Genomic DNA, 27527 nt, shown 5'->3' on the forward strand with positions numbered 1-27527 from the left:
CCAACAGCGTCTCAGGAAACAGGTTCCGCCATAACTATGACGCGGAAAGACTAATACGAATGCAATTGACAATCGTTTTGGCTTTTGCAAAATAGAAATATTTTTCCACATTTTATAACACGGTTCTCTGTCTAACAAAGGTACAGAATAGGCAACAACAGTGCACACCTTACATCAGCTAATCAAATTTACCACTGTCTTAAACTGTTGGCAAAGCCAATTAGTTCTTGCCTTTTGGGTGCCTGTTAGGGTGACCAGACGTCCCGGATTTGCCTGGACAGTCCCGGGTTTTCACCAGCTGCCCCGGCAGATTTCGGCAATATTGGCTCATGTCCCGGTTTTTAGAGGCAGTTGACTGGAAACAGTGAGAGGCTTTTTGGATGTTCTAAAGCTTTGCTAGTTTGCAAGGGTTGTAAGCAAGCAATGTAATTAATAGGTATGATTTTGGTTGTAAAAAATACATTTTATTTACTTTCTTAATACATTTTCTGTGATCCTATGTTGATGACAGCTGTCATTCTGTGCCATTCCGTGGATGAAAAATTGTAGTCCTATTTTTCCCAAATGTCCCGGATTTTGGTTCTCAAGATCTGGTTACCCTAGTGCCTGTGCAATCTTTTGACTTCATGGAAATGACACAGCCACAGATTTGTTTATTTTTCATTTACTGTTGCAAAATGGCAGATGACAATCTGAGTGCAGTAAATATAAACACAAATAGAACATGCTCAAAAGCGCGTTTTCCCGGCTGCCACATAAATAACTTTAAACTAAAGAGGTCTTGAACGAAGAAGCGCTGTTCTCTGCGAACACTTCAAGAATGTTCTTTGGCGCTATACATGCAGATACGTGAACTCAGATGACGTGCTCTACAATACTGATTAAGTCGTCAACTACGTTAAAAATCCTTATGGCCATCTAAGTCCACGCTGCAGGTCCCGTTTATATTTATCTTCACCTTAGATAATTTGTGTTTTCCATAACTCTCTCTACCTCACTACTCCACTCTATCTCACTACCTCACTATCTCACAACTTCTCTCTCTCAAAACATCACTACCTCACAACCTCACAACTTCTCTCTCTCAAAACATCACTACCTCACAACCTCACAACTTCACTCTCTCTCACTCACTACCTCAATCACTCTCTATCTCACTACCTCACTCTTTCTATCTCACTAACTCACTTTCACTCTCTCGTTCACTACCTCTCTCTCTATCTCACTACATCACAACATCACTCTATGCTTATATATCACTACCTCACAACATCCCTCTCCCTCACTACCTCACTCTTTCACTACCTCACTCTTTCACTACCTCACTCTTTCACTACCTCACTCTCTCACTTCCTCGCTCTCTCACTACCTCACTCTCTCTATCTCACCACCTCACTCTCTATCTACCTCACTCTCTATCTCACTCCCTCACTCTCTATCTACCTCACTCTCTCTCACTACCTCACTCTCTATTTCAATACCTCACTCTCTCTCTCTATCTCACTACCTCACTCTCTCTCTGCTAATGCAATAGGTATCACATATGCAAAAAAAAGCTAATGCCAATAGAAATGGCAATGCCATTTATTTAGGGATACAAAAATGATAAAAAAATAATGAGCAATACCAATAGCTCTACCTATAATATTGCCGAGACCGTTGCATTGTAAATGCTTGTTTAATATGTTTTCAGCCTAAAAATGGCGCAAATGGCCAGATTTAATTGAATTTTAATTTTAAAAAAAAGTCAGTTGCACAGACATGCCTCACTGTAGAAAGGTGACCATAGAAGATCTTTCACAAACCTTTTTAAAAGGAAGAAGAGAATATGAGACATTGTTAGGCAATAGGCTGCAATGCAAAGCATAGAATAGAAAACGGACACTGGCTTTAAGAATCTCACAGTACCCCCTGTATCCCATCATACTTCACAGGTGACAGGTCAGGTCATTTTTATGAAAATTAGAAATCCTTGGTGAAGCAATTCTTGAGAGCTGTAATAGTTCTTGTCTGAGGAGGTGGGAGAGTTGCTTATGACCAGTGCTTAATTTATAAAATATTAAGTGCCAGGGCTCTGACCAAGAGGTCATTGAGGCTTGCACCACCCATCACCCTTGTCATCGCTGCCAAAACAACTACTAACCATCTCTCTCGCATGTAAATGCGCCAGTTCAGATTATTCCAGGTCCATAAAGCTAAAGGAATGGCTGGGGAGACAGGTATTATCGCTATTTTAATGTATATTGTATTCCTAAACAACCATTGTTCTGCTCATCTCTAAATTCGATGAGCAGCACCACCATGTGGTAGACTGTCAACACCATACTTAGAACAGTTAGGTACCGGTGCCGAGCACCGGAAGCCAATTAAGTGCCGGTGCTGAGCACCGAAAAGCACCGGCTCAAATTAAGCACTGCTTATGACTCTGATGACGATTCCCCTGTAAGAGAGCCAGGATTACAGGTGAGTAACTTGTCCTTCTCTTCCAGGGGATCCTCATGAATGGTCATAAGCACTGAATAGAAAACAAAGCCTATCCCACAAACCGGCGCACATGACATAAAAACAGCTCCAACCATCACCGAAAGGGTTCCTTAAAGAAGCCTGCCCTATTTGAGTATCCGCTCTGTAGTCTGAATCTAGGCAGTAGTGTCTTGTAAATGTATGAACAGATCTCAAAGTAAATGAATGAGCAGATCTCCAAGTAGCTGCCTTGCATATTTCTAAAATGGGAACATTCTGAAGAAAAGCTGTGTTAGCAGCCTTTCTTCATGAATGTGCTTTAGGCCTAACAAGTAGGGGTTTCTTTGCTATCTGGTATGAAAGAATAATGCATGAAACAATCCATCTAGAAATAGATTGTTTAGAAGAAGATAAAACATGTTGGACTATAGTTTATGAAAAGACGGTCTGGCTAACTTTTATCCTTAGATTTGTCTAGATACAATTTCAAGATTCTTTTAACGTCCAGAGAATCCAAGTACTTTTCCATTGGCGTTGATGGATTAGGAAAAAATGGGTGAGGAAATAGTTTGCTAAATGTGAAAATCCAAAACTACCTTAGTGAGAAAACTAGGGTGTGTTCTCATAACCACTCTATTACTCTTGAATACGGTGTATCGTTCTGTGGCATATTTACCCTGAATCTCACTATCTCTATGCGCAGAGGTAATAGCAAGTAGGAAAGCTGCTTTCCATGTAAAATGATGTAACGTGGCTTTGTGTATGGGTACAAAGGGAGGTCCCCTAATTGTGTATGGGTACAAATGGAGGCCACCCTAATTTAGAGAGAACGATGTTAAACTACCAAAGAGGAAAAATTGAATTAACTGGTGGAAAAAAACTTTTTAATACCTTCTAAAAATCTTGAATCACAGATAAAAAAAGATCACTCAATCTAACTTTGTATCTATAGCATGACTTATTACCCATGAGGGTATCCAGGCAATGGCCTGGGGGTTGGGGGTCGAAGAGCCAGGTCTTGAGTCCTGTCCTAAAGTCTGCCAAAGAGGGTGATGTTCGAAGGTGGAGGGGAAGGGCGTTCAAGGATTAGAGGGCGAGGTAGGAGATGGATCGTCATCTGGTGCTGCAAATGCGCGGTGTCAGTGCATGGAGGTTTCTGGATGACTAGTGGAAGTTTTGGTGGTGGTTCATGTATGCTGGTCCTTGGTCGTAGAGGGCTTTGTAGGCGTGGGTCAGAAGCTTGAAATGGCATCTCTTCTCATGTGCTGAGAGATGTGTGTCCTTTTGGACAAGGTGAGGATCAGTCAGGCTGCTGCATTCTGGATCATCTGGAGTTTTTCATGAGTTTGCGGGTGGTGCCTGCACAGGGTGCGTTGCTGTGGTCAAGACGGCTGGTGATGAGGGTCTGCATCACCGTTTTTCTGGTGTCGGTGGGTAGCCATATGAAAATTCTGCAGAGCATGGGGATTGTGTGGAAGCAGGCTGAGGAGACGGTGTTGACCGGTCGTTTGCTGTGTAGAAAGATTCAGAGGTTGCAGGCATAATCTTTCGGAGTGGGGTAGCGTGGTGGGTCCAAGTTCCGATGGCCACCAGGAGTTGTTCACGAGAGAAGTGTGGCTACAAAAGATCAGTAGTTTGGTTTTATCCGTGTTGAGTTTCAGGTAGTTGTCTTTCATCCAGGCTGAAACATTCTTCATGCAGTTGTGAAAGTTGGTTTTCGTAATAGTGGGGTCCACTGAGAGTGAGAAGACAAGTTGGATGCCGTCGGCGTAGGAGATTACATTAATGTTTTGGGCTCTGACTAGGTCTGCTAGCAGCGTCATATAAATGTTGAAGAGGGTGGGACTGATAGACAAGCCTTGTGGGAAGCCTCAGATGGTGTGCTTTGGCTGTGAGGTGAAGGGAGGGAGCTGGAGCTTCTGTGTGCGCACCGAGAAGAAGGGTGGCATCCATCTAAGAGCGCTCTCTTTAATTCCGCTCTGGTGCAGTAAGTTGATGAGTGTGTGGTGGGAGACAGTGTCAAAGGCAGAGGAGAGGTTGAGAAGGATCAGGGCGGCTGTTTCCCCTCTGTCAAGTAAGGTGTGGATTATATCTGTCGCGGCAGTCCTGGCGGTTTCGGTGCTGTGGCTGACTCAGAATCCTGAGTGGGAGGGGTCTAGTAGGTTGTTTCTCTCCAGGTGTTTGGTGAGTTGGAGGTTGATGGACTTCTTTAGGACTATGGTGGGAAACTAGAGCAGCGAGATGGGGCGATAGTTCTGGAGGTCGTTGGGGTCTGCAGAGAGTTTCTTGAGGAGGGGTCGAATCTCGGAGTGTTTCCAGACATTAGGGAAGGTGACTGTGGTGATGGATGTGTTGAGGATGGTGGTTAGCTGGTGGCTGTTCTCGTCGCTTCTGAGGTTAAAGAGTCGATGGGTGCTCCTGAGGGGATGGAGCTCATTAGGGCCTTGGTGTTCGCTGTGCTGAGTTGTTCCCATGTGGTGAGCGGGTGGCCGATGGCTGTCTTCGCAGGAGTGGGGATGCTGAGGAGGTCGATGGCTTGGGGATCGAAGTTTCTGTATATGGTGTCTAACTTGTTGTGAAAGTGGTCTACAAAAAAAGAGATTTGTGATGGAGACTTCCTATTCATTTATTTATTTGTGAGTTTTATACAGCGCAACAGTCGTAAGGTGAACTTTAATCGAGGAAGACTATAAACCAGACCTTGCTAGATGAAGAAGATGTGGTATCAGTACATCTTCTTGACAGGAAGGATTGTGGCTGTTCTGAATGCACCAAATGCACAATCTCTTCCACTTGAAGGTATATCATTTTCTTGTGGAAGGACACTTCGCTTCTCTTAGAATGTTCGTGCACACTTGTGGAAGACCTAGATGGCCATATTGGGGGAATATAATTTGTATTGTGTGCTTGTGTTAGTTGAAGGGCTCCCATGGATTTGGCCCCTTCAGTGTCTTTCTTAATTTTTTCCAGTGAGGAATCTACCACCGGGCCAAAGAGGTGTTCTTTGTCAAAGGGTGTGTTTTGAGTATAGAAGTCTGAACCTCAGGTTTTAAACCTGAGATACGTAGCCAGGTGTGCCTTCTTAAAAGGACGCTGGTGTTTACAGCTCTAGCAGCAGTGTCTGCAGTATCTAGGGAGCACCTGATTGGATTATTTGGAATGAGCTTTCCCTCCCGCACTTAGGTCGTGCTCTTTAGATTTATGTTCATCGGGCAGAAATTGGAGCAAGTGCTCCATTTCAGCCTAATGCGCCCTGTCATACTTTGCGAGCAGGGCTTGCGTATTAGAGATGCGCCAGATGTTTGATGCCTGAGAGCCTACCCTTTTCCCCGAAGCATCAAGAAGCTTAGATTTTTTATCTGGGGGTGGAGCATCTTCTGTAGTTTGGGAGTTGGCCCTTTAAGTGCATTGGATACCACTAGGGAGTCCCATAGGAATTGTTCCTTTATGTACGCTGGCTTGTACTTTTTATCTACCCTAGGGATAAGAATACGGGCCCTGATGGGGTCATTAAACATGTCATCAATGTGCCTGATCATACCCTTGAGCATGGGGAGTGTGTGCGATGACTTGTGTGCTGCTAAGAGTTTCAAAAAGGAAATCCTCTACAAGGGATTCTTTGTGCAGCTGTACACCGTGGTAATTGGCTGCTCTAACGAGCAGTTCTATGTAACCTACACTGTCGTCCGGTGGAGAGGGCTTGGGTAGCGTACAGGTCAGGGTCATTTCATGTAGGAGAGTCGGTATTATAATCTGCCCATGGGTCTGGGAGTAATGGTGCATTGTCCCCATTTCCATCCCCATCTTCATAATCCTGATCTTCAGGTATATGTGGTGGTGAGTGCTCAGGTGAAATCATCAAAGATTGAGGCTGAGGAGAAGAAGGAGATGGAAGTGGAGAAGGAGAAGGGTTAGTCCATACATTCTTCCTCTTTGAAGGAATGTGGCAGGTCTCCTCTGTGTGACGTTTCCTTTTGAGGGTCACTTTTGTGGTGATATGTCCAGTAGTTGGATGGCTATACAACTGTTTCTGCTTTGGATCCGTTTTGATCTGTGTAGCATCGAAATGCTGTTCTTCAGATGGAATCGGCACGTCCGATTGTTTCGGTGCCTAAAGTTACGATGCCGATGGTTTTGGTGCCAAGGTTTTGGATACTGATAATTTGGATCAGAAAGTGTTTTTGGCGTCGAAGGAGGATTTCGGATTGGAGCTTGTTTTCGGGCGGCTTGGCTCGGAGCGGGATTTCGTCACCACCCCTGTGAGCCGTAGTCAGAGATAGGATCCTGTTCTTCTTCAGCTCCCATGGCGTCATCGGCTTCTTGTTCCGAATCCTCTCTGAAGAGGTCCGGAATTGAACTTGCGTGTTGGCTCTCCATGTCGCGACGTCGAGCCAGACGGTCGCGAAGTGTCTTCTTGGAGCGGAAAGCCTTGCACGCATCGCAGTCCTGTTCTCTGTGCTCCGGAGACAAACACAGGTTGCACACTTTGTTTGAGTCGGTGCGCAGGAACTTCGCGTGGAACTGAGGGCAGAATTTGAATGGAGTTCGTTCCATCGACTGCGAGGCGGACTGACGCGGGTAGGCCAGACAGCCTTCCACGAGCTTCCCGATCGAAAGAGGGTTTTTTAGAAGTAAATACGATACGCGGAGAATAGAGTACGCGATCGAAAACAATACCGTCGAGGGTAAGTGTCTGGGGCACCAAGGGAAACCGAAGAAACGGTGTTGAACCTGATCGCAGCAAGTCACGTTCGAACCCGATGGCGGAAAGAAACAATCTAACAATGACCATGCGCACTATCACCAAAAGGAGGAGTCACCTACCTCGTGACTTGAAAAGACTTCTTTAAAGAAAAACAAACGGCAAACATCCGGACCCAACACTAGATGGAAGGAGTATGCAAAGCATGTGATCTACAGCTCACATGCCTCTAACATGTGCTTATTTCTGGTCTCCTGCAATACACAATTTGTCATGAAATACGGACCATCAAGCTCTTCTAATGTGCATATTCTCTGGCCTACCTTGAAACTTGAGAAGATAACACAATGAAGTTTCTGAAAGTTTTCATACCTTTTACATTGAGAGTCTGGAGCTGCACCAGTTCACCTATAGAGTCCGGGAGGAACGACAGCAGGTTTCTTTCCAAATTTAACACCTATAAGAGAAACAATGCTTGGTCAAAAAGGCATACTTTTTCAAGGTCATTACTAGTCATAAAAAGTCGTTGTAGGTATTTTTTCTTATACTAGTAAAATGTGGTGCATTTGGGTGTGTTTTGTTATATAAGATATAGATAGAAACAGATACACTACATCGGTCTGGCTCCATGAATCAGTTGTATGCATAGCATATATTTATAGATGATAATAGCAGTAATGAGATTGTCATAGCTAAACGTTTGTATTTTTGCCATTATGACTTTGTAATCAGACATTTCTTGGTTAGTCATTGTACTATTTTGTTTATCTTTCTGAGCTTTTGGCACTCAACTGGCCTCACAATGTTCTGCTGCTAGTCATCATCTGAAATCGGGATACAAAAACTAAGCCAGTATCAGCTAGTCTGTTTTCCTACTCTAATCATCTGCAACACACTTACACACACAAACGGATTTGTGAATCATGCTCACTGTAGGACTTCTGTTTTGTTCATATGACAATCAGACAAGATGTGCCTATGATTGAACTACAACAACCCTGGCTCATCGTCATTACTGCCACGCCTATTTCTGCAAACGGGAGATGAAAGTTAATTGTCTTAAACTCAACTTCATTAAATAGAGGTGGGTGTGGTCTTCTAAAATAAGACAGACATCCAGGTACCAGCCTAGCCATATTTCCAACAATCACAAAATAGGCATATGTTGTACATGCTTCTCCTGATCTTAGCGCCAAGACACCTTTGGGTATTCTTAACAAATGGAAGGCTTCTCCAACAGGGATGCTACAGACCTCAACAATAGCATCTTATATGAAGGACAGAACGCAGTGATAGGAACTTTTCTCTGTATTGAATGTTACTGTTTACTTGAGGGAAAGACAAAGTTTATAATAAGTATTTATCTGTACTTGAAATACCAATAACATGTTGAAAAATCACCCAAAGGTTGCTGCAAGGTTCTTGTTTACTTAATACAATCACTTCAGACGTTCACATGTAGGAGAAACTCATGGTCCAAAAAACAGAATCACTCTGGTCCTCGCTTAGCTGAGAAAAAAAATATATCACTTAAGGGAGAAAATCTATCTAGCTCTTATATTTAAGGATACTGCATTATTCAGCTAAGTGAACCATTGCAGTGATGAGGGTTTGAGGAAGGACACCACATTACTCCATAGAGCTAATTAATTCAGTCCTCCAATGAAGGAGGATACCACTCAACGCACATGTAGATACTTCCATTTTAAATAAGATATAAGAGTCAGTTCTCAGTCCAGTCTACATGGCAGCACTGTATTGATTGCAAACAGCATTATCGATTATTCACACCTTCATTTTATACATTTTTCTCTATGTGAAGACTTCCAGATCATGCTCAGGAATGAGAAAAGCCATAATCCCAAACATGTTGCCTTAAGGTCAAAATGTGATCTTTCGTCAATTGACAGCCACTTGAGGAATACTTTCTTGACTCAGATAAACTAATAAAGACTAAGGTGGGATAGTAATTTTAATTCCAAATTCTCTCAGCTAGAATCCCAAGAATTCTTCTCCTCACGACAGAACCTCAGCAACTTGGAAACCGATACATCTTACGAATGGCTTAAGGCCTGGGAACAATTCTCAATCTTAGTTTTATCTTTAAACTCCTATGCTACAACTCAGCTACATTGAAATTAAGATAGAAAATCTTAAATTTAAGAGAAAACAGCACATCAGAGACTGACCAGAACGCTCTAACCCCTCTCCCCATTGTTAGAGATGAACGTAACAAAGAAGGAAAAAAAACACTATAAAAAGAAAGTAAAGGAATAGAGGATTACACATCAAGGAGCAACTTGGTCTCAATTGTACATAGCGTTCTACAAGTTAGTTGGCTATGGCATCAGAGCTCACAAAAGTGCAACTGATTTTTCAGTACCTGTTGAAAAGTAGCACACATATTAATGATCTTTATGTGCGGATAACAAATTAGCTTGGACAGACCATATTTCAAACAAAGGGAAAAAAAGCAAATATTGTGGTGAACTCAATAAAACGTTTTCCCAATATCTATGGAGGTCAATCCATTGAATAATCATTGAAAGTCTTTAATGCAAAGGTAATTCCTATTCTTTTATACGCCTCTATAATTTTTCAATAATAAAGCAATTTTGGCCTTGAATAAAGTTAACATGAAGGTGATCAAGTCATAATTAAATCTACGTTCAACCACACTTCATACTAAAATATGTCTTGAGCTTTCACTTCCCTCTATACCCGCCCTTGATGCGGGTGCTCGCTTAAACGTTGTGACTGATCCTCACCAAGGATAATTCCATTAAATGGCTGATATTCAAGGAACCTAACCCAAGCAGAAGATCATTAAAGGAGCCCCTTACAAAGGTTAAAAACAATAATCATGGCAAATCATTTTCCATCATTTACATATTCCCCCCAATGAAAACTCAAATAACAAATAAAAACTAATCTGAGGAATAATAGTAAACTAAATGATTTTCTCCTGTCACAGACTTATAAGCATACGACCTACACTATTGACGCCTATTGAAATCCTAAGTAAAATTATTTAGCTTATTTTCTTAAGACTGCTTGTAAAAGACAGTACCTAAGATTTAATTTATCTTACACTCTGATTTTGAAATTTGAGGGTGCCTGAAATGTTCACATTTACTGTTAAATGGCTGTAAATTGTGGGGACTTAAGGATGACTCGATAGAGCACTTTATTTGTTTATGCCTGTCCCTCTTAGGTCTAAGGAGAAAATATTTAGAAGAGGCATTTGTTAAAGCAACTATCCGAATCATAGCTACGTTTATTATGTATTGATTTGTTGGCAACTTAGAGAAATATTTAGATCTCATCTATTGTCACAGCTAAAATCTTGAAGTCACATGATTTTATTAGTTTTACAATTTATAAAATGTATGTCTGCTTTGACTGATTTTATGTATTTTCAAGTGTTTATGTTTCTGAATTGTTATTGTAAAGAAACTTTTTTTAAATTGCAATCAAATATTTCATACTCATACTCACTGTATTGACTTGGCAATATACCAATTCAACCTGCACATCAAGTAGGGTGCAACATTACTTGGGAAGATAAGCAATGAAGCTTTTAGGTGGAATTAAATTGTGCATATAACGTTTAGGCACCAGAAGAGTATTGTAGGATTCGGAGAATTTGGCTTATAGGAGATGTTTATTAGGTTTACATAATGTGTGAAAGAGAGTATAAGATTCCACTGTCAATTCTCTATGGAGTTGTGGTGAACAACAGTGAGGCACGCTAATCAAGCAGGAGCAGCTAGAGTGTACAATCAAGTCCCTCACTGCAACAAAAATAGCAGATTCTTACATGGTGAAAACACACTATCTATTCAGAGTGGCTGATAGCAACACAATGACATGAACTGTCACCACTTTACCTGGAGGGATGACAGCTGGCCAACGTCATCTGGAAGGGATGTTATCTGATTGTTGTGAAGATCTAATACCTGACAAAAAATGAGTGTGCATTAAATACATATTGATATAAATACAACTTACAAGAGACCATTGCATGTTCTTTATAGGGTCTTTGGTCACAAAAAAACTTTAGTTTTTGCTGCAGGCACGATATGATTAGTCATTGAGACAAAACACCAAATCTATTTCCACAATTTTGCATGAATGAACACGTGTCATGACACTGGCACAGGTAACTTCCTAAAGGAGTGATAAATACATTAGGGGCCCTGGGTGAATTCTCAATGGACTCTTGTATGCTATATGAAAGATCAATACATCTCTTCACGTCGGACTGTTATAGCACAGCTTCCACCAGGTCCCGTAATAGATTTTTGGGGGATGGAGTTAAAACATTGGGTAAGAGGACAAGGACAGTTACAGCTTCAACCGATAAAGTTCTACCCTTCAACTATGTATTCCTGGGCTGTCCACAACAACTCATGTGACTGATCTGCAATACAAGTGCCCCTAGCAATTAACATTGATTTTTAAATGTGTTTCATCATAACATTCAGAAACTAAATACATTGCAAATCGTCCAAATCCAAAGACCTTAATATTCCCCTTCCAACCGAAATAACAACTTTTGGTTGTTGCTTCAATAAGACCTTCATTACTTATGAACACCCTATTATCGGAATCCACTTAAACAGACAAAGGAATAAGCCATGTAACGCGGCTAAGGGCAAACTGAAATGGGCTAAGAAATCACAGCCTCTTCCAACCATCAGTCCCTCTCAGCAACATCATGCCTAGAAGGAGCATGTTACTTACCCTGCAAGCATCTATTCGTAGCATATAGTGCTGCAGATTCACAAGCTAAACATCTAGTGTTGGGCCCAGACTCTGAAAGTAATTTTTCAGTGGGAAGATTTATGATCTGTGTCATTTCTCCTTCCCCTCGACGCATTGCGCATGTTTAACAACTCCTTTGTTAAATAATGTTTCCCCCCCCCCCCTTGCCATATATGGAATAAGATAAACTACAAATGGTTCTGTCGGGTAGAACAATTGCTTTGAAATTGTGTGGTATTAATCATGTAAAAACAAATCTAATGAATCTAATACATTTCTTTGTAGATTTCAGGATGAAACATCAAAGAGAAACATTTGACATAAAGGTTATTTTTTACTTTTCTGTAAAACATATATGACTGTCACAATTCAATAGGCAGCAAATGGCATCAGTGACAAAACGTTGTGTGACAAAATGACGTAGGTGACTGGGTGAGGTTTATACATAAGTGATACGAGACATACAACTATATACACAATATACAAAAGACAACTGTAAAATGGAGCATGTCCTTTTCAAAACTAAATAGTGTAGCCGGTGCACATTAAATAAGCTTTGTAATTATTGAAGCCGGGAGACCTAATGGACATAGACCGAAAGGTACGCTGACATTTTCGACCCAGACGAGTGCGCAATTAGGAAAGCGTCAAGGTGGGTCTTCTTCAGGACGAGCAGACAACAAGGATAGACAGCCAAGTTCAAAAGATCCTACGGCAAGGTGAGCATAAAAAAATTCATTAGAATTCACCATGCGGTAATGGTCAAGTGTCCTCCAGTTTTGAGATTAATTAACTGGGGGCACAGAGTAGGCAGTACATGGACTACCCATGCTAGGTAACGTGAGGAAAGCCACCTAGAAGGTTGGAGTCTCTGTGGGTTGAATCAGAGAGGCAGAGACCAAGACCATCAAATCGGATTTGGACTTGTGCCTTTGATTCGGTTCACATACATAGTGCAATTCAGTTTCTTCAGTAAATATCTTACCGATTTAGTTGCACAACGGATGTGTTCCTCCTGCAGTAATCCGAGTGGTTACCTAACCACTCGGATTACCATAGAATGACTCCAACCTTCTAGGTGGCTTTCCTCACGTTACCTAGCCTGGGGAGTCCATGTACTGCTTATGCTGCGCCCCCAGTTAATTAATCTCAACACTGGAGGACACTCACCTCGACACCAGCAAGTCATTTACTTGCTGGCGTGGAAGTGACCTTCTTGGGGGTACCTCCACCTCGGCCCTTATTTTTGTAGCCTCCTTGACAGTGGCGGCTGGCAAGTACAGCGATTGGGAAGGCAGGCAAATGGGTGAATACATTTGAAAAAGACAAATAAAATTAAACACATAAATGAAATAAATAAAAAGGGACTTCTCACGCTTTCCGGAGACACATCCTCCTCGTTCCGGTCGTCTTCTTCTCCTGACATCATGACCAGCAGGGCTTAAAAAGTCCTGGCACTGCTCTCATACTGCGAATCAGCATCAGAACAATGTCAGGATTGATGGAAGCGGCCTCTCTTGGCTCTCCCGACGCGTCACTGCAGGCCTATGCTTGCTCTCAACCCAGCGGTCTAAGACCGATGGGTTGAGAGGTTTATAGTGAGCATGGCAGGCTGGCTGTCGCAAAACCACTCGCCAAAGGGACATGCGCACCATAAACTAGTGCGCAGGGAGCCCACTACTGTTGCCACTCAACAGGCCCCGCCCCATCCTGACACTCGGTTCAGGACAGGTTGACCAACAATAAAATCGCAAATAATTAACTTCATTACCATTTTATTTTTCGTCTCGGGGGCATTTCTGGGGGCAGTTAAGTGGAACGACGCTCCGCTCAACTGGAGGAGCCACCCCTGTTCCTCAACAGTACCCACACCCTTGCTGGTAGTACTGTTGTTGCTGGCGCTGATATGTAGTATTTCTTTCTGGTGTAGACGCTTTTGCTGCCCCTCACCCCTGGTAATGGCCAAATGGCTGTTGTTTCTGAGGTGCAGTCTGTAGGGCACCCATGGACTTGGCTGTGTCGCCGGCTTTTATTTTCCTTAGCTGTGTCCCCAACAGCAGGCCCAAAGTGGTTTTCCCCATCGAATAAGATGTTGAGCATGAACTGCTGCACCTTGGGATTGAACTCGGATATGCGTAGCCACGCATGTCTACGGAGCTTGATTGATGTATTGATGCCCCCAGCAGCACTGCAAGCTCTGTCTAACTGACATTTGATGGTTGCATTTGATATCTGCCTCCGCTCATTTACCAGGTCTTCCCCTCGTTTTAGCATTATGGGCTAAGGCATTAGGCATTTCATCCCAGGTAGCCCTATTGTATCTGGAGAGTAGGCCAACTGAATTGGCGATCTTCTAGTGGTTTGCGTGCCCTGCTGCCACTTTTTTGCCTGCTTCAATTAGTTTACTTTCTTTGTCTGGAATTCGTTGTGCTGCAGCTCTACCTGGCAGAGGTAACAACAAGGGAGTCTGCTGGGGGATGCTCCCATATGTAAAAAGGGTCAGTTGGAGATGGCCTGTATTTCTTCTCTACGCACAGAGTTAGGACCCTGGATTTGACTAGGTCCTTGAAGATTTTGTTGGATACATTGAGGACAGATCCAGTCATTGGCAGATATTGAACTGTGCGCTCTGTGCGTGAAAGTATTTCCACAAGGAAGTCAGTTGGCTCCTCTGTAGTGTGCATGGGAAGTTTGTGGTACTCCGCTGTTCTTTGGATGACACTGTGGTATGAGGATGTGTCATCTGGTGAAGATGCCTTGCTAGGTACTGGCGGCTCCATGCCCGGGTCATGAAGGGCAACCTCATAATCAACCGATGGGTCAGGGGTATGGTGGGTGCCTGGTGTTCCTTGGCGTAGGAAGCGGACTCTTTTTATAGTGGACCAAAAAGAGGTACACTGTGTAAATAGTCTAAGCAAACCCAGAGGAATTGGAGAGGCACAAATGACACCCTAAATGCTCTCTTTTGTGGTAGTGCGGGCGAGCAGTTAGGCATACCAGAGGGTAGTGCTAAGCATTTACTACACACTCTCTCTCACACACACACACACACACACACACACACACAAAGGCAGTAAGGGAAACCACACTAAATAAAGAAATCCAAACTCAATTATAAAAATAACAAGTTCTTTTATATAAATTTAGATACCAAAATCGGAATCAGGTAAGTACTTTTCAGGTTATTAATTTTTATAGTTTTCAAAAAGGGACACAGCATTTTCTGGATCGTAATCTTATCGAATGGAGGAAAAACATGTATTGCATTCGGGCACTTGTCAGCAACTTACAGGACTGTTCTTATGGACTTATGATGAGTATGGGGCAAGGTCACACCAACAGGTCACCTCGGAGGGCTCTGGGGTGTCCGGGTGCAAAGGTGTGTCACGGCATTGGGTGTCCCATTCACTTCAATGTGAGAACGGTCTGGTTACAGAGAGGCTGCAAGCTGGGACTAGGGAACCAGTCCAGGGGAATCTACAGGCCACAGGAGGACTCGACCCTTGAGCTCCTCTGGCACACAGGGACACCCTTGGTCTACTTCTCCTCGGGCTGTAGAGCTTGTTGCAGTGGTGTCTTTTGGGATCGGATTCCGGTGCAGGAGTCTCTTACAGTTGGAGAGAGCCTTCAGAAAGAGGCTGCAGGAGGGGGACTAGAAGTCCAGTCAGGGCAAACCCAAGCGTGGGCTTAGCTCTTGTGGGTCTAAGGACCTCGCTGGCACTGACACCTACCTTGGACTCGGGCTCTGGAGCGCGGATGTATAGGTGCTTTGAGACATCGGGTCGTGGCGGTCACAGACTCACTTCTTTGTCTTCATTTTCTGCAGGAGGGGCAAGCAGGACCACTCACAATGTGGGTCTCACTGTCCCTGAAGTCCCTCGATGTGCAGGTCGGACTTCTTTGGCGTTGGTGTCGGGACTGGACACAACAAACCTTGGCTGAGGGAAGCAGTCCGGTACCAGGGTTTTGGTCCTATTTGGCTTTGGTTAGTCCTGGTGTCTTCACACAGATCTGACCTTCAGGAGCATAGGGTCCTCATCTTTAGGAGCTGCTGCGTAGGGCTGGCCAGGAAAAGGCAAATTGGTGGACCACACCTTGTGTCTCTGGTGCCTGCAGCTGCATGGGAGTAGTTTCTTCACTCCAAGAGAGTTTCTTTAGGCAATCGGTGAAGCATTGGCAGCCCTCTGGGGTTTCTTGGAGACTGCTCAGCGGCAGGACGAGTCTGCTTCTTCCACGATTGTTGGGACAGCATTCAAGCTGGCAGGGTTGTTGCCAAGTAAGTCGTTGCTCCTCCATTCTCTTGACGGGACTCTTCTTTGTCCACTTCACTTGATCTGCCGGAATCTGAAGATTTGGTATCAGGGGGTTCCCTAAATACTCAATTTAGGGGCATTAAGGGGAGTAAGTGGTAGTAGCCAATGGGCTACTTACCCTCTGGGGGTCTCTATGCCCCCTGTATGACCACGTACCATGGGAAGTGAGCATAACCCTATCCCAGAGCTCCTACACGAAGATGGCCACTCTTGAAAAGTCGTACCCACATCAGGTTATGCCACCTTGTGAGGGAAGCCAGACTCACATTTCAAAGGCGGTGGCTTCTTTGAAGCTCCCCGGCCTTAGAATGCTAATCACAGGTTATCCTGTTGGAGGGGGTGTGAACACCCTCTTACTGAGCAGGCTTTGTTTCTGACCTCCTGAGAGCAAAGGCCCTCACCCTTGGGGGACAGAAACTCGTCTCTGGCGGCAGGCAGGCAAGAACCAGTCAGTTAACACACCAGAGGCTGGTAGGTTTACAGGGGGTGCCTCTAAGGTGCCCTCTGTGTGCATGTATTATAAAACCAACACTGGCATCAGTGTGGGTTCATTAATATGAGATGTTTGATACCAAACACCCCTACTTTCAGTGTAGCCACCATGTAACTGGGGAACTCATTTTCACCAGTGTCCACCACATGCTTATACAATGGCTTCACTGATCACTTGCAACATCTAGTAATAGAACTAGACATCACAGGGGCATATCTGCTCATGCAAATATGTCATATGTCCTCACATAAAGTATAATGCACCCTGCCTTGGGACTCAAAGGCCTGCTGTAGGGGTGACTTACATTTAGTAGATGCAATGACTTTGGCATGACACACAGGAGTGTGTCATGTTGTGTTTTCACTCATGGTTTGCACCATGTCACAAAGCCTGCAATAGTAGTCTGTGTGGAAATTGTATGTGGGTCTCTTAGGTGGCATAAGATATGCTGCAGCCCTTAGGGACCCTCTTTAGTACCCCTGCCCTAGGTACCTGTAGTACCATTTACTGGGGACTTACAGGAGTGTTAAAGACTTTAGCCAATAGTAGCACAATCAGACTTTTCCTTGATTTATGGTAGGAGCACTGGCACTGAGGTCTGGTTAGTAGGCCTCAGTAGACTGTCAGATTCGAAAATCACCATCTAGTAGCTAAAAAGGTGGTACAAAAGTGTGTGTGGTGTACAACAAAACCCAGTTCCCTACACATGGGAATCTGTGTCCTGCATCTCTCCCTCTTCCTCTGCTTGTGGAGGGGGTAAGTGTGTTTGTGGTGACTAAGTCATTGGGCTTGTGGCCCTGTGCTCTTGTGCCACCCTGTTTGGTGGAGGCAGTGGTCTGGGTTATTCCTCAGCCTGTCTTTTGCCATGTTCTTTACATTTGTCCCCCATACAATCCCTTGTTCTTAACTTGGTCATTGTGTATTTTTGTGTATGAATCTTTTGCTTCCTTGGGGCTGGTGGTGCGTCCTCCATGGGTCCGAAGTGTCTTTTAGTTTTTGAGCAAAGCGCAAGCTGCGCACTGGTCTTCTTTGTGCTCTGGATAAAGGCAGAAAATACACACTTCATGTGTGTCGGAGTGTGCGTTTTTGGCCCTACACCGAGGGCACCGTCAGACGAGATCCTTCTTTGTCTACATCACCCGGACACAGTCATTTTCGGTTGGCGTGCGTGAACTGGTTGCCCAGTAGTCGGCCCCCAGAGCCTAGTATCCTTGGGTGTCGTTGACAGGATCTCCAGTCACGTGTTTTTCTTTACCGTAGGCCGCATGGACATTGAATGCTGCGGAGCTCTGATACACTCCATCCAAGTCCAAAGGCGGAAAAAATTTCTAACAAAGGAGCCGTTGAACATGAGCAATACCTTGAGGGGGAGGAGAAACAACATACGGCACCGATCATAAAACTTCCTTGAGAAAAAAACTTGCAGAGCCCAGGCCCAACTCTAGACGGCAGGAGTATGCATATCATGTGTATCTGCAGCCAACGCATGCTATGAATAAGCCTATCCCTATAAGTGAAAATGAGACACCTCCACGGAGTGAATTCTAAGTGTGATCAAACACCATCACTGCATGCTCTTTCAATTCCCCCTTGCACCATGCCACTTTTTTGGAACATCTCGTCACTTTTAAGGGACATAGGAACATGGGGTGGAGTGTTGATGTCCCTCATAGGCCTCCATCTCTGTATTCACAGGCACTCGGTAAGAGTCATAATAGGCCTTATTCATATTAATCAGGCAGAACAACAACAATTGAATTCTCATTTTGCTATGCAACTGATCTGTATATTAATTGCAGGTTAAAATGTAGGGCAGGTCACAAAGCAGTTTGTGAAAAATCACCGACTGCTATATAACAGGACTACAAGTACATTGAGCCGCATCTGCTAAATAAACGGAAATATTTTCTATTCCACTCAAATGGGAAAAAGGCAGAAATATTGCTTTGCAGTGGTTGATTTTCTAGATGATCACATTCTTTTGCAAACAGTACTGGTACAAATGATTACCTTTAATGTCGCGAGATCCAAAACATGGCAGGATTTGGGGACGAGACATGTTAGATAGTTTGTGTGAACAATCAACACCTGCAGAAATAAAAGTTACAATATGAATATATCAATGGGCCGGAAATATCATCAAAGCAAAACAAAACTCAGATCCGTTTCTTTTACATAAGGCAGAATTGTGTTCATGACATACAATCTTTAAAGGTTTACTGCAAATGTAGATTTTCCAGTAGTTCACTGTTAACAGTGAAGGGCTCGAATCTCCATTCTAGTTTGCTTAAGACTAAAATAGTTTTTGGATGTGATGTCTCAATCTGGACTGTTTCAAATCGGAGGTTCATGTTTTTATGGGCTACATTTGTCCACTAACATTTGACAAAATGATTCTGCTACTGAGAAGACACTAATTAGCAACTAAAAGGTATGAAAACCAGACTTCAAAAATGGCCATCCTTTCTGATTTAAAAGGCTGCTACCAATATTGTTTTTGCATTTGATCAACACACCTTTGACATCTATAACCTCTGTCCTTTGTTTCACTTGTGTAGGGTCAGAAGAAGCGGCTCCAAGGGCTAAGTGGCTGGCTCCCTGTTTAGATTTAGGACCAGCAAAAGCCAAAGAGACTTACACTTCATGAGAGCTCAACTGCCCAGGAACAACTGCCCGCCGTTGGATGCCAAAGTGCCTGTTGGGAGACTGAATCTTGACCCTCACGGGGTGCCCTCAAATCTGTGGGGCCCATGACCAACGTCACAGTGTACTCAGGTCCCACAAATAGAAATATTACTCACCTGTAAAGAACCACTGAGACCGCTGTAAAAGGAAGACCAGCTGACCAGTGGCAACTGGACCTGCAGTAGACTCCCTTGCTGCATTGTGGGGGATTGAATCCTGAGGCTGGAGATGACCCATGAAGTTTATGGACCCCAGGGTGGCCCCAAGAAAACTCAAAGTATCTCTTCTTTATCTTTAATATCTCAGCATACTCAGTCATCAGAAAAAGACACTTTGGAACCGAAGACTGCTGGAAGCGAAAGGTAACTGTCTGTCTGGACCCAAGTAGTCTCTGTGACTGGCCCCCACCCCATTTTGGTCCATCCAAGTTAAGAGAAGTAGCTATACTAGCCAGTTGGATAAGAAAACTTCTTAACCAATTACACAATTTATTGCCTTTTAAAAAAAAAAATTCACCTTTAATAATCACCTCTCTCGTTCTGGTGTCTATTTCAAGATAAAAATACTCTATTTTTGGAAATTGATGCCGGATTTTTATTGTGCTGAGTTTTGTACCTAATAACTTTTCTGGTACATATAAATGCCTTACACTTGTTCCTTTGATCAAGCCTGACTGCTCTGTGCCACAGCTACAGAGTACTGAGATGAGGGGTTTATTAAAGAAACCTAACTGACTCTATTCAAGATTGTGACATTACTGCATGGTAAGGTCTCACAATGACACTGCATAATAATCTACTTCCCTACAATGTCAAAGCAGATCCCACAAATGTCCTCTCTGAGCCATGTGCAACATATGTCAAGAGCATCAGTGAACCAGGTTTAGTAAGACAGTATAAGTCTAGCTATGATTACGTTTGCAATGTCTCATGGGTTTGGTAACTTTCTCAACTACCTCTTAATCAACACGTTCTCTTTCCACTTCCTATGGCCCAGGAGAATCCCTCCCTGCCTTATCAATCACAGCTTTGGCAAGACCTCACCATCACTCACAAAATCAGATGGTGTGGCTATAGCTGACACAATGTAGGGCTATAAACCCTGGGTGCAGGGGTACCATGAAGTAGAGTCAAGGAGGCATGAAAAATACCAGGGTGGGCACACTGAATAAAGGAAAACTAGCTGACAACAGGAGATGCTTAGCTTTTTATTCAGAAAGCTCATCATTCGCGATCATCGACCGCAAGTGGAATTTATACTTCTTTTTCCAGAGCCGAGAAGCAAAATCTGATGCCTGAAGATGGCACTTGACAGAATGCAGTTGTTAAGTCACTGGAAATATTTTAAATGGATTCCATCACAGCTGGAGATTTGGCTCTTTTGGTCCGAGGTGGACAAATGTTTCTACCTTAAGTGAATGGGCATGTAATAACCATAGGATCAGCAGTGTACTGTCAGAAAACCAAGTTTCATCCTCCGAAACCAAGTATCTGTTGTTGGCTAGAGTAGCAGGTTAAGTAATATATGACCTTAATGTTCAGAAATATTTAAACATTCACTGAAACATTCACTGAAAAAAAACCCCTTCTTCTATTGTTATTTGTCAATTATATTTGCACTTTTCGCATTAATCACTTGGATTGATTCCATTATTGTTTAAGAACCTTTTTTCCTTTCCACACCAACAACGTGCACCTAAGGTTTGGAATACATGTCTGCATTTAAAAAAAGAAATCCATGCACCATTAAATATTTCAATATCACTCTGCTTAGAAATAAATGTATTATGGTACAACATTATTTGCTTTCTTTGGTGATACCTTCTGTTGTGTTTCATTCCACCCAATGTCAGTATCTTATTGTGAGTCTTGTGATTTTGCGCGTTCATTCTAGTGCGATATGCTTCTTTCCAAGGTCGTCCTCTTGTTATCTTTTGTTCCTTCGGGAGTTAGTTTACCCAATTATCTGTTAATCTTATTAGAGATCATAAAGATTACCTAAGCTGTGTATTAATTAATCGTGTATTTCAGTGATGTGGCAGCATTTCTCTGAAGTTCGTTAGATCATATTGTGAGCATTATGCGGACTCTTAAAACAGAGAGGAACCCTTTTAGACTGCACATATGAAATTGTTTTAGTCATGCTCAGGAGTGACAAAACTGTTTAGATTTACATTCTACAGACTTCTGCCTCATTTTCACGCATTTTTGATTTGTTGCATGCCATTTCTTCTTTTTCCTTTTAGATCAGTGTGATGGATCTGGTTGCCGGAGATGGCTATAACTCAAGGTGTCACATTTGCTTGAGTGCATGCGCACTGTCTTGTTCTTCAGGGATGTTTGCGCTGCACCTTTATGTTGTCACCATCTTTATGGAAGTAATGTTTTTGCAGTTCCTTTCAATGTAGGATTTGTAGTTTTAATGTTACTCTTACTTGTTCTTAGTTTCTTTTACAAAGAGAAGCAAATATGAACTTTTTTTGGAGGACTAATAAAACAAATTTGTGTTACACTATGATCTGGTGAAGACGACTCATCTTTGAGTTATGCTGTTATAGTCCATGTTGTGTGTTTGTTCATATTTTACTCTACTAATAGTTTACCCAGAAAACATATTACTATTCCTGATATTCAAAATACTTGTATCTGCAGGGGTGCCGTCTGCCTACTGGGCCGCTCGCTGCTAGTGAAATATTTATTGTATTTTCATGCTGAAAAATTAGAGTTTGTAAGTTTCACAAAGAGGCTCCTTTTTTGTACTCAATTTTAGGATTAGTTCTGATTTTCTTTTGGGAAACTGTGTTTCTAAGTTGCTTCCACATGTCTAATGTCCATCTTTGCAAGACTGCCTATTTGAACTGTTATTCCATACGACGTACTAACTGAAAATGTTTAGCAAGGCAGCTCTACATGCCTAGTACATTTCACCTTGCCAGTAATCGCACAGTTAAGTCAATGTTCTACAGAGTTCACCAATCTGTGGGGTGCGCCCCTCCCCCAGGGGTAAACAACAGCATCTTAGGCGGAGCGCGCGCTCCACCTTGAAATCTTACCTTTGTTTGTCTTCCACTGTCCCACCTCGCAAGTTTTCATCCATTTCAAATGACAATTTTTTATTCGAGAACTCCGGTAACAGAGGGTTGGAGAGGGGAGGGAGGGGCGGGAGGGGAAATCGATGGGGCACGACGTGCCCATGCTTTTGTCATGTTAAGAGCTAACAGTTAACCGTCCCAGGAAGGGGTTAATTCGTAGCGCTGAAATGCTTCCGCTGCAGTGGGAGGCAGGGTCTCCTCTGCTAAAACCGAAAGCAAACAGACAGTCCTGTTCCTTGGTGTTCAATGTCATAGCAGAGGAGTCTCCTTGCCTCAGACTGCAGCTGAAAAGATGGTCTGTTCCTTGCTTTCAGTTTTAGCAGAAGTGACATCCTGCCTCCCACTGCAGCTGAAGCATTTCGGCTCTACCAATTTAACCCCATCCTGGGAGGGTTAGCTCTTAGCAGAAAGGAGACAAAGTTTCTTTTAAAATTACACAGGACTAAAAGGGCTTCAAGTTGCCAAAGGAAAAATGCCAGCCAGCCATGTGCTGTTTATACAGCCTGCAAATTGCTTGTCTTGACACTAAATATTCTTATAAAGAAATTGTGTTACCTTTTATTATCAGTCATGAATCATTCAGGCAGCACTAGAACATAATTAAAAGTGATTTCTATTTACATTTGCTGTTCAAAGTATGCACAGACACGTACTGACAATACAGCTTGAAGTGACTGCTTATTTTGATACCGCATGGGACATCAAAATAATGAGCTGGCAACCCTAATCATAAGACTGGAAGTTTGTTGCAAGGTCAGCACATTTGTGTCCTCCACCTTCGATTCCTGGTTCCTGCCATAATAGCAATAGTTTAAGATATCTGAAACCCTACGCCGCCGTCAACAACCTGCTGAGTTACTTCACGTGTCTGGGAATGCACCCTGCATTCAGACATCTCGCACCTCATTCTCACCCTTCACTTTCCCACTCACCCTGCCCTCACAGTGATCACAATGCACTCACATCATTCACCCGCTCACCCTGCACTCACAGTTATCACTGCTCTCACAATACACTTGTGCTGTTCACCCTGCAGTCACAAGAGCACACTACTCATTCTGCACTCATATGGCACTTCACTGACCTGCCCCCCTCACTGCTCAATCTGCAATCTCACTCAAATAAAACCATCACTAACCATACATTGATTCGTCCCACTCTGCACTTATATCCGCATCCAAATTCATATGGTCACCTCACTCACCCTGCAGTCACTCCTCTTACCCTAATCTCACACTGTCGCATGGCTCACAGTGCACTCACATGGGTACTCCTGCCACCCACACAGCGATTTAATGTGCCTGCTACACAGAGCATGTACCATGCAGATCAAAGAAATGAGTGTGAGTGAACAATGAGTAGTGCAATAAAAAATGAAATGTTTGCCAGAAAGGTGCTATAGAGAGACTAGGTGCATTGTTGGAGAGTGGTAGTGAGGAAATTCATGGGGAAAGTGGAAATGGGGGAGGGGAGCCCAAAACCTTTATTTTAATATTGCTCTCCCCTGAGGCGGAAGCCGGGGGATTCTCTCTCTATCCTTTATTTTTAAAACTTCTACCTGCACTTGTACTAGCTGATATTGTCCGTGCATAGGGCAATGATTAGTTCGATGTATTTTTAAATACATTTTGGGTGGCTAAACCTTGGCGCTTACCTTCTATAAATCATCGCGCGCTGCAAAGCGCGACTGCAGCTTTCATCCCCAACAGCGCTGCCCTCTCGGTCGCGGTCACGTGACTTCTCCTACCTCACCCGCCATCTTGAGGAGGGAAGGGCTGCGCTCCAGTCTATCCAGCGCTCCCGCCCTCTTAGACTACTTAAGGGGCGTTTCTTCTACCACCGGCAAAAACCTTTATTTTAATATTGCTCTCCCCTGAGGCGGAAGCCGGGGGATTCTCTCTCTATCCTTTATTTTTAAAACTTCTACCTGCACTTGTACTAGCTGATATTGTCCGTGCATAGGGCAATGATTAGTTCGATGTATTATTAAATACATTTTGGGTGGCTAAACCTTGGCGCTTACCTTCTATAAATCATCGCGCGCTGCAAAGCGCGACTGCAGCTTTCATCCCCAACAGCGCTGCCCTCTCGGTCGCGGTCACGTGACTTCTCCTACCTCACCCACCATCTTGAGGAGGGAAGGGCTGCGCTCCAGTCTATCCAGCACTCCCCCCCCTTCCCGCCCCCTCGATGTATAAAAGTATAGGCACTTCCCGTCCGCGCAGCGGGCGGGCGCAGCGGGCGCGCCGGCGGCGCGCCAGAGGCGCGCCAGAGGCAAGCCCGTCTGCGCCCGTCCGCGCCGGGACCGGGCCCAGGGCCACAACCCCTGCCCAAAAGGTATCAGGAGACTTTAAAACATACACCAGCCATAACCTACATGCGCTTCGACCACTCAATATGGCCAAATGTTCAAAAATCAAACCCTCAGAGATCCATAAGGATACTGCCATCATTTGCCCTCACTGTTATGACACTATCCCATTAATACTTCCCCAAACTAACGGCTCTTCAACCAAACATGATGTAGGTGCTGTCTCTTCCATAGCCCTTATAAATGCTCGCTCACTCACTCGGTAAGCATAGGCAGGAAATATTTGATCTGATAACTGATTTTAAACTCGATATACTGTTTATCACCGAAACATGGACAGATGATACTTCACAGCCAGACTTGGTCATCGCCGTTCCAGAGGGATTTAAAGCCTACTGTCAGGACAGGCCTAAACAAAGAGGGGGTGGGCTGGCCATAATTGCCAGAGATTCATATCCTGTCAGAACGACATCTATTCCATCCACTTCCTGTGAGGCCATGCAATTTGCTATCAACATTTCCCCCCTGTTTAATTTCAAGGGTATACTAATATATCGTCCTCCAGGATCAAAGACAACCTTCCTGTCCAACATAAACACCATGATGGAATCTGTAGCCACAGAAAGTAGCTTCACGGTTCTAGGTGACCTGAACTTTCACTTAGATCTAGGTCACCTTACCGATTCTGCCGCCCTCATCTCTGATCTAGGTACCCTAGGGCTAAAACAACTTGTCACATCCTCTACCCATCAAGCAGGCCACATTTTAGACCCCATCTTTTCTAACCTAGAAGGACTGCAAATCACTAATATTTTGCCTATGCCTTGGACCGACCACTCTAAAATTTTTGCAAATATAGCCACCAATAATCACTGTAATAATAATCCTCAACCTATACCTAAACAATCTTTTAAAGATTGGAAAAATATAAATCAAGAAGATTTGAAGCTCATACTAGAACAAACCCACCCAGTGTTCGCTTTAGACCCCAATTTAGCGCTCCAGCAATTATACGACTGGATGGGCCAGGCAACACACCAATCAGCCCCTTCTAAAGAACACTCTAGTAATAGAGCTAAACCCACCGCACCTTGGTACAATGACAAACTAAGGACACAAAAACAGATAAATCGTAGCAAGGAAAGAACTTGGAGAAAAGACTATGATACTAGTAGTAAATCTGTCTATAAGGAATCCTTAGCACTATACAAAAACATGATAACGGAAGCAAAAAAAGAATACTACAGTGATCAAATTGAGAAAGCTAAGAACTCCAGCAAACAACTATTCTTAATCACCAAAGCATTATCAGGCAATTCCCCAGACCTCACTCCCCCCCCGTCACAATTTTTGTGTGACTCTCTTGCCTCTTTTTTCTACACTAAAGTAGATGATATCTACCAGGCGTTCTCTTCCAAATCACCTCCGGGTTCAATCTCATCTACCACTCTCCCCCCAGCTAACACGTTCCCTTGCTTCCAACCAGTCACCCCGGACCAAATAAAAAATACATTATCTACCATTAAATCAGGTTCACCCCTGGACCCCTGCCCTTTATCTGTACTTAGACCAGTAATGGATGCCATTATACCGGCACTCACGCAGGTTTGCAATTTAATATTGCTGTCGGGCAATTATCCGGACCCTCTCAAAAACACTTTACTAAAACCTCTGCTAAAAAAACCCTCACTGGACAAAAGTGAGTTAAAAAACTATCGACCAATTGCTAGTCTACCCTTCATGGCAAAGATGATTGAAAAAATCATGAATACCCAGATTTCCGAGTTTATTGAAAAACATCAGCTTCTCGACAACACGCAGTTTGGGTTTAGAAAACATCACGGGACAGAGACAGCCTTGATCAAAGCCGCTGATGATATCAGGGTCATCAGGGACCAGGGTGGCACTGCCATACTGGTTCTGCTAGATTTATCAGCGGCTTTCGACACGGTCGACCACAACACCTTGGGCGACCGTGTCCAAGGACTTGGCATCTGCCACACTGCCAAAAACCTAATAGCGTCCTTCCTAGCCGAAAGAACGCAGGCTGTCATTCTGGGACCCTTTCAATCAGCTCAACTCTCTGCTCCCTGCGGAGTTCCTCAAGGCTCATCCCTGAGTCCGACACTTTTCAACATCTATGTGTCGGACCTTGCTAAGACCATCAAAGCACATGGGATGAGCCTAACCTCTTACGCCGACGACACCCAACTAGTGTTGGCGATTTTACGGCCGACGTAGAGCAAGTAGCTGAAAAATTTAAGAAAGGGCTCCTAGATATAGGAGACTGGATGGCTACAAACTGCCTAAAGCTAAACTCGTAAAAAACCGAGGTACTCATCTTCGGTCCACTCTCTCCAGCCTGGTCCACCTGTTGGTGGCCAGAGACCTTCGGTACTCCTCCTACGCCCACCTCGAAGGTTAGGAACCTTGGTGTCATCTTTGATGATGGACTAAATTTCATGAACCACGCCAACAAAACAGTATCAACAGCACACTTGAAGTTAAAAATGATCCGGAAAATACGCCCTTTTCTCCCTGACTCTGCCATTAAGACACTGGTTTCTGCCCTGGTCCTCTCATCCCTGGACTATTGCAATGGGCTATTCCTCAATGCTCAAACCAGACTAATTGCAAAACTTCAAACAATACAAAATGCGGCAGCTCGCCTTCTTACCGGCAAAACAAAGTTTGAACCCATT

General features: G+C 43.7%; 1 protein-coding gene across 1 annotated transcript in view; it reads right to left on the reverse strand.

The window, feature by feature from the left end:
• LRSAM1 (leucine rich repeat and sterile alpha motif containing 1) overlaps positions 1 to 27527 on the reverse strand; it is a 390590-nt gene that overhangs the window by 240885 nt on the left and 122178 nt on the right. The window contains exons 5-7 of the mRNA XM_085610452.1: positions 18749 to 18826; positions 11056 to 11124; positions 7538 to 7622 (exon numbers count right to left, since the gene is read on the reverse strand). Coding sequence (XP_085466578.1) covers positions 7538 to 7622; positions 11056 to 11124; positions 18749 to 18826 — 232 coding nt within the window. The remainder of the gene's footprint in view (positions 1 to 7537; positions 7623 to 11055; positions 11125 to 18748; positions 18827 to 27527) is intronic.

This window comes from Triturus cristatus, chromosome 1_2 (genome assembly GCF_964204655.1).
Source record: "Triturus cristatus chromosome 1_2, aTriCri1.1, whole genome shotgun sequence".
NCBI classification, from domain to species: Eukaryota; Metazoa; Chordata; class Amphibia; order Caudata; family Salamandridae; genus Triturus; species Triturus cristatus.